This window comes from Triticum urartu, chromosome 3, assembly GCF_003073215.2.
Source record: "Triticum urartu cultivar G1812 chromosome 3, Tu2.1, whole genome shotgun sequence".
Lineage (NCBI taxonomy): Eukaryota > Viridiplantae > Streptophyta > Magnoliopsida > Poales > Poaceae > Triticum > Triticum urartu.
The window spans coordinates 618,260,677-618,269,089 of NC_053024.1; the positions used below are offsets into that span (position 1 = coordinate 618,260,677).

Here is an 8,413-nt window from a genome sequence, read left to right on the forward strand (position 1 = left end):
AGGCCTATTCTTTGTTTCATCCTAGTTGCAAGTCCACCCTTGACTCGCAACTGGGCTTGTAGTTTTGTAATTGTCTCTGTTGCAATTCCACTCCTGAATCGCAACTAGGCCGATAGTTTTGTTGTTGTCATTATTGCAAGTCCACCCTCCGACTCACAACTCAGTTGTTTGTTTTGTCATGCACCCTCGACTCGTAGATGGCATCATAGTATTGTGTAGTTGTCCCCGTTGCAAGTACGTCCTCAACTTGCAACTAGACCATAGTTTGTTTTCATCCTAGTTGCAAGTCCAGCCTCGACACGCAACTTCAGCATGGTTTTGTTGTTGTCCCAGTTGCAAGTCCAGCCTCCGATTCGCAACTAGGCCGTTTGTTTTGTTCCCAAATGCAAGTACACCCTCGGCTCACAACTCGCATAGTAGTTTTGTGTAGTTCCCAATTGCAAGTCTGCCCTTGACTCGCAGCTAGGCCATTGTTTGTTTCATCCCAGTTGCAAGTACACCCTTGACTCGCAACTGGGATTGCAGTTTCGTAGTTGTCCCAGTTGCAAGCCCACTCTCGACTCGCAACTAAGCCCATAGTTTTCTTGTTGTCCTTGTTCCTCCGACTCACAACTAGGCCTTTTGTTTTGCTAATTGCAGTGCATCCTCAACTCGCAACTGGCATCGTAATTTTGTGTTGTTCCGGTTGCAAGTCAATGCTCGACTCACAACTAGCCCGTTGTTTGTTTGCATACCAGTTGCAAGTCCACCTTGACTCGCAACTTGGGCATGATTTTGTCGTTGTCCTAGTTGCAAGTCCAACCTCTGACCAGCAACTAGGCCATTTGTTTTTATCCCGGTCACAAGTCCACCCTCAATTCACAACGGACATCGTAGTTTTGTGTAGTTGTCTCAGTTGCAAATCCACTCTTGACTTGCAACTAGGCATGTTGTTTGTTTCATCCCAATTGCAAGTCCGCCCTTGACTCGCAACTTACTCGTAGTTTTCTAGTTGTCTCAGTTGCAAGTCCACCCTCGACTCACAACTATGACATAGTTTGTTTTCATCCCGGTTGCAAGTTCACCCTTGACTCGTAACTTGGGTCATGGTTTTGTTATTGTCCCAGTTACAAGTCCAATCTCTCACTCACAACTGGTCTGTTTGTATCAATCCCAGCTGCAAATTCACCCTCGATTCACAACGGGCATCGTAGTTTCATGTACTTGTTCCAGTTGTAAGTCCAACCTCGACTCGCAACTAGGCCCATTGTTTTTTTTCTCCTAGTTGCAAGTCCACTCTCGACTTGTAATAGGGACCATTGTTTGTTTCTTAAAATTCTTTTTGTTTTTTCTTCATTTCCTTTCCTTTTTTATAATTTCTAAATCTGTTTCAAAATATGAATATTTCGGAAATTTGTGAACATAATTTGTGAATCGGCAAACATTTTTTGAATATGCGAACAAATTTTGAATATCGTGAATATTTTTCTACTCCGTGAACATTTATTGAGTGCACAATCAATTGTTCAGTAGGAGTTTTAAAATAATTTAGTGCATATTATAAAAATGTTCACCATATATTAAAAAAGTTCATCGTATATTAAAAGAGGTTAAGTGTGTACTAAAAAAGGTTCAGTGCATATTAAAGAAATGGTCATTGTGTATAATTAGCAAAATTCATCATATATAAAAAAGCTCACTGTATATTAAAAATGTTCGATTTATAGTACAAAAAGTTAGTGTATATTCAGAAGATGGTCATTGTATGTTAAAGGATTGTTCACCGTATATTAAAACAATTTTTTATTCATTAAATGTTTTTAATATGAAAGCATTTATGTAAATTCATGAATAATATGTTTTGTGAAAAAAAGGAAAAAAAGTGATAACGCAAAAAAAGAACAACAAATCTTTGTTAGCCTATTAGAAGCTAGCGATCAGAGGCGTACTTGTAAAAGTTTTGCTACCGGACGCATAAGCTACGTAGAGCACTGCATCACGTACATCCAGCAATGCATAAGCTACAGCCATCGCACATGCATTGTGCACAGCTAGCTAGCTATTAGATACACATATGGTGGGACGTACGGGGCGAGATGTTTTTTTGGGAGAGGCTTTGACAAATTAAATCAAACAAACAATAAGATAATGCTGACATTATACTTAGATGTGAGATATTATCTCACATCTAGATGTAACATAGATGAACCACGTTGTCTTAGACAATTCTATTCTTTTTACTGTCACGTTGACTACATATTTTATCTGTTACTAACAAATATGTCCATCCGTTGCAATCGGAGAAAAAACTATCAAAGTATGCAGGAGTGATAGATGTTAAAAAAAAGCCTGAATCAAATGCCAAAATGAGATAAAGACTTTTAAAATGTCATTTCACAAACTATGTATGGGTGATATCACGATGAGATAAGGGGTTTTTTCAAAAGTCATTTCAAAAACTAAAAATGTGATTGATGGACCCTGTCTGAGTTAGATTGATGAGTGACGTGTCTCGCCTTGACCTAGCGTAGCGGTGTTTACTATAACCAGTAGTGTAGTACAAAAAAACATATATGTGTATGTAGGCAAAATAGATATTTAGGGGTTGTTTGGTTCCTAGCTACACCTTGCTACACTTTGCCACACTTAACCTTAGGCAAATTTGACCAAGTTAGGTAGGTGTTCGGTTCTAGCCATACCTAAGACAAGAATTTTTTTATGAGCAGTGAACCCACATGTCACAGACACAAAAAGTGTGACAAGATTTCCTTAGACAAACCAAAGTATGGCTATTGGCTAACAATTTAAGCAACTCAATTAAGGCAAGTGTGCCAAAAAATCATGTGGCAATATATGGCTAATCACAATCCAAACAGCCCCTAAGGGCGAAAGTCATTTTCACATAGCTTACAAAAATCATTTTCACATAGCTTTCAATATATGGCAAAAGTCATTTTCACATAGCTTACAAAAATTAACCCATAGAAAGTTGTGTCAATTTGTTTGGGGCTCAACGTTGTACAGAACACGAAAACCTTTTTTTTCCGACGTGAGGGACTAAATAAAAACATAAAAACATCTCTACAGATCCCTAATAAAACCTCTACATCAGAGACGGTTCATTTTGTTCATTATTTACGGATCTGCGCTAATTTTTTCTAAATTTGATGGACATTTTTTCAAATTCCTGAATATGTTTTGAATACTGGATTATTTTTTTAAATCATGAACATTTGTTTGAATTTTTTTAATAACACACGAACAATTTTTTGAAATCATGAATATTTTATGATTCCCCGAATGTTTTTTGAATTCACAAACAGTTTATGATTTCTCAATATATTTTTTAAAAACTCATAACTTTTTGCAAGTTGGTTCTTTTGGAAATCCCAAATTAATTTAAAGAAGGAAAAAACAAAAACAGAAATGAGAAAGTAAAACGCAAATAAAATGAAATAGAAAACGGGCGGCGCCACGACCCGCACATGAACCAGCCAATTACCGCGTGCGGGAGGAGGCGCGCTAGAGAGAAAAAAGGCAAGAAAAATGGGTGAACCAGGGATCAAACTCTGGTCTCCCGTGTTGAAATCTGCGACCTTAGCCATTGCACTATTCATGTGTTGGTGTTATCTGAGTGTATCGGTATATAAGAACTAAATCCGGCGGCGATTCTGAATTAAGGAGGTGTTTGGTTCGCCCTTTTGTATTGTAACCTGATTATAGCGTTAATGGATACCGTCAGATCTTGTTTGTTTTGGTTGCTCCGTAATCCCATAACACGGTATTAGATCTCAGCCTAGTACAAATCTGTTACCGGTCAAAATCATCCGTAATAAAAGCCGCTACAGCCGTCTCCCCCCTCGCTATCTCCTCTACGAAGCGTCGTTGCCGCGACCAGCCGTCCATGCCTCCGTGCGCCGCCGCAACTAGCTGCTGCCAGCTCCGTCCGCTGTCGCCGTCGTTCCACCGGCCGCCGCCCCCGTCGGCGCATCCGCCGCCGCCCTCGTCGTTGCATCCGCCGCTGCCCCAGTCGCTGCATCCGCCGGCGCCATCGCCGTCGTTCCACCGGCCGCCGCCTCCGTCTGTGCATCCGGCGTCGTCGTCGTTAGCGTTGGCCTCGCTCTCAAGACCTCGCCCCCAAGACACGAATGATGTTGGTAGAGAAGCTACGCCGGCATGCTTCCAGCCGGCGGTTCGTCCTCGACTGATACATCCGCAATTCTGGTATTCATTAACATTACAGCGTATACCCAAACAAGATATGATTTTTGCCCATACCGTTTACGTTGACGGGGTAACCCATTTACGTTTGCGTTTGCGTTACCATTTTGCAACCAAACACCTCCTAAAAGTGAATCGTTTTTCTTCACTTACTGGTTGCAGTGGGGGTTAATATTATCAATTTTTAGGACATTTTTAATGACGGACGGACAGAAGCAATCTGTGCTTTATTATCAGGTAAAGATCTGGTCGTGGAGAGGAGGGGCTTGGCCCGTTTTTGTTTTCTGTTCGCTTGTTATTGCTTATGGGCCTGCAAGAGAGTTGGAATAGTCTGTTTGTCAACAAAAAGTCATTTTGGATGAAATAATACCAAAATAGTATTTTTCAAGTTTCAAAATTTTCTTAAAAGAATTCAGCATGTTTATATGGACGTATATTACACACGTCCAAATTTCGATGCTGAAATCAATAACCATGTGAGTTACACAAAAATAACAAAATCATGATTTTTGAAAATGTGAACAGTGCATGTGTTATTCACTATTTAGAAATCGCCATTTTGTCATTTTTTTATAGCTCACATGTTTACTTATTTTATCACCAAACTTTACACATGCGTAATATACATCAATATGATCATGTAGAACTGTTTCAAACTTCAAACGTGATTTTCATACTATTTAAAATAAAGTCCTCCAATGCACGCAGGCTTCAAACATCCACTCTCGTCTGCCGACCCATATAAACAACCCAATTGCTTAAAAATCCAGCTGCGCTGCATCCTCGTCTCGAGCACACACATGCGGGCCGTCCAATGCTGATGGACGGCTCCACGTTGAGTGGAACGGCCCGAGCGAGTCAACACACATGGCGACAGCCCCCCTCCCCCCGGGCCATGCACGTAGTGGTGGGCCCGAATAGTAATTTCAGGAAAAACTCACCCCATTTCAATGCCCCATGTGTTTAAAATTTTGACGGTAAAAGTGGGCGGCGTTGGATGCAACAAAAGGCGGGGGAGCATCGGTGGATGCGGCGGCAGGGAGTGAGGCATTGGCGCAGAGGCCGAAAGTGGGCGGCGGAGGCGATGGCGAAGAGGGCATGGACGCATGGTGTTGATTGCGGGGAGAATGGTCTATGTGCCACAGACGGGAGGGCCAAAGGAGAGCGTTGCGGGTGTCTGCTGCGTGTTCGCGTGGATGCAAATCGAGCCCAAATTTAAGCTAAAAATGGGTTCAAACGGGCGCTCGTCCGTTTGCGTCCACACGTTGGACCGAATTTTTTGTCTGGGCAGACCCATCGGATGCGAGCGAACGAAATAGGTCGACGCGTTAGAGTTGGGCTTACTATCTTGATGGTGGGGTAGAATGTGCAAACATTTATAGAGATGAGTGTATATGTATGTGAGCATTGTCTTATGTTCAAAAAGTCGCATTGTCCTATTTATTTTTTGGGATTTTGCGACCTCGGTTCCTCCTGCGACACACCGACTACCGCTGCCGTCGATGTCTTTTTTTTTTTTTTTTTTTTTTTTTTTTTTTTTTGCTGCCGTCGATGGTTTTAGGACGAAACAAAACGATTCCTTCGATGGGTACCCTCGTACAAAACAATGGAAGGACAACCAAGTACTTGGTGCGTCGATTCCGATGAATGCAATGCACCGCCACATATATAAATGGAGACTCCCGTGCTAAGAAGTTAGAACTATTCGGTCGTCAACATGGCATCGCTTCTACTCCTAGTGAGTAGCTCATGGCTCCTCTTCTGCTCTCTCTTCCTTACTCCGGTGGCCGCCGATCAGCGGGCCTCGTACATTGTCCACATGGACAAGTCCGCCATGCCGCCAGCGCACTCCGACCACGGTGACTGGTACTCCACCGTGCTAGCGTCTCTAACAGCAGCAGCAGCTGACTCTTCGGGCGCCGCCAGCGGCGACCAGCCGCGGCTCGTCTACACCTACGACGAGGCGCTCCACGGCTTCACGGCCACCCTCTCGGCCTCCGAGCTCCGCGCCCTGAGCCGCGCGCCGGGCTTCGTCTCGGCCTACCCGGACCGCCGCTCTGACATCACTCACGACACCACCCACTCCACGGAGTTCCTCCACCTCAGCCCGTTCGGTGGGCTGTGGCCGGCAGCCAAGCTCGGCGAGGACGTCATTATCGGCATGATCGACACCGGAGTGTGGCCAGAGAGCGCGAGCTTCGATGACGCCGGCATGTCCCCCGTGCCGTCCCGGTGGCGCGGCACGTGCGAGCCGGGTGTGGCGTTCCCCGCCTCCCTGTGCAACCGGAAGCTCATCGGATCGCGCTACTTCAACAGGGGTTTGGTCGCCGCGAACCCCGGCGTCAAGATCAGCATGAACTCCACGCGCGACAGCATAGGCCACGGCACGCATACATCGTCGACAGCCGGGGGCAGCCCCGTGCCGGGCGCGTCCTTCTTCGGGTACGGGCTCGGCACGGCCCGTGGAGTTGCCCCGCGTTCTCATGTTGCCATGTACAAGGTCATCTGGCATGAGGGCCGGTATGCGTCTGACGTGCTAGCCGGCATGGACGCGGCCATCGCGGACGGCGTTGATGTCATCTCCATCTCAATGGGCTTCGACGGCGTGCCGCTGTACGAGGACCCGGTGGCCATAGCTGCTTTCGCCGCCATGGAGCATGGTATCCTCGTGTCGGCTTCGGCGGGTAACGACGGCCCACGCCCCGGCAGTTTGCACAACGGCATCCCATGGCTGCTCACAGTCGCGGCTGGCACGGTGGACCGGACAATGTTCTCTGGCACCGTGTCCTATGGCAACACGACGCTAACCACCATAACAGGCTTGACGAACTATCCGGCGAACGCTTGGGTGGTGGGCACGAAGCTGGTGTACGACGACACCATCTCGGCGTGCAACTCGTCGGCGTCGATGGCAAACATAACGACGAGCATAGTCGTGTGTCGTGACACCGGGTATGTCACTGAGCAGCTGAACACCACGAACGAGGCCGGCGTCGCCGGTGCCATCTTCATCACGGACGTCAAGACTTTTGATGACACCATGCCGCTCCCAGCCATTTTCATCAGCTCGAAAGACGCACCGGCGCTGCTGAGCTACATCAACTCCACCATGACCCCGACGGCGACAATGAAGTTCCAGCAGACGATCCTCGGCACGCGGCCGGCGCCGGTGGTCGCCGTGTACTCTTCTCGAGGCCCGTCCAAGAGTTACCCCGGCGTGCTCAAGCCGGACATACTAGCGCCGGGGGACAGAATACTCGCGTCGTGGGCGCCCGTATCTCCACTGGGGCTGATCGGCCAGACCTCGCTGGGCAGCGACTTCCTCGTGGCGTCCGGGACGTCCATGGCGTGCCCGCACGCCAGCGGCGTGGCCGCATTATTGCGGGCGGCGCACCCGGACTGGAGCCCCGCCATGATCAAGTCGGCGATGATGACCACCGCGACCACGAACGACAACATGTTCCACCCGATCACGGACGCCGGCGCCGGCTTCGACGGCAACGACAACGGCACCACGGCGAGCCCGCTGTCCATGGGTTCCGGCCAAGTCAGCCCCAACTCGGCCATGGACCCGGGGCTGGTGTACGACGCCGGGCCCAAGGACTTCGTCGAGCTGCTCTGCTCCGCGAACTATACCACCGCCCAGATCGCGGCGATCACGAGGTCCAGGTACAACTGCTCCTTCTCGTCCAACGACGTGAACTACCCGTCGTTCCTGGCGAGCTTCGGCTTCTACGCCACCAGAGGGGAGATGCGGTTCAGCAGGACGGTGACCAGCGTCGGAGCGGGTCCGGCGACGTACCACGCCTCATGGGTTTCGCCGAGCAACGTGGCCGTGGCCGTGACGCCGGCGACGCTGGAGTTCAGCGGCGCGGGGCAGAAGGTTTCGTTCGAGGTAGACATCAAGCTCACCGCGCCTACTCCCGGAGGCAAGGCCGCCTACGGGGCCGTGGTGTGGACCGACACCAGCGGCAAGTACCGCGTGAGGACACCCTACGTTATCCTTTGATTGATGCTCGCGTTGCCTCTCTCAAATCCTTGTCGGAATAATGTTTCATTTTCTTTTGAGGGGTGAAACAGTTATACATTACTTAAATAAATAAAGGTCGGGATCTCACCCGCTATTACTTGAAGAATACAATCAGGTGGCATAGTCTGCCACTCCTCAGAAGCTTCAGAAACCACAGCACGCTTAGCTAGAATGTGGGCAGCT

General features: G+C 48.0%; 1 protein-coding gene across 1 annotated transcript; it reads left to right on the forward strand.

Annotated features, from left to right (window-relative positions):
* Nucleotides 1-5,917: 5,917 nt before the first annotated feature.
* LOC125548865 (subtilisin-like protease SBT3) lies at nt 5,918-8,209 on the forward strand. The gene is made up of 3 exons (XM_048712391.1): nt 5,918-6,860; nt 6,942-7,863; nt 8,026-8,209. Exons 1-3 carry the CDS (start codon nt 5,918-5,920, stop codon nt 8,207-8,209), a joined length of 2,049 nt encoding a protein of 682 aa, XP_048568348.1.
* The last annotated feature ends 204 nt before the right edge of the window (nt 8,210-8,413 follow it).

Coding starts and splice junctions, on each gene's coding strand:
- LOC125548865 (XM_048712391.1), top strand. CDS start 5,918: ATGGCATCGCTTCTACTCCTAGTGAGTAGCTCATGGCTCCTCTTCTGC. Junction 6,861..6,941: donor TTTCGCCGCCATGGAGCATG/GTATCCTCGTGT, acceptor GGCTGCTCACAG/TCGCGGCTGGCACGGTGGAC. Junction 7,864..8,025: donor CAGATCGCGGCGATCACGAG/GTCCAGGTACAA, acceptor GGTTTCGCCGAG/CAACGTGGCCGTGGCCGTGA.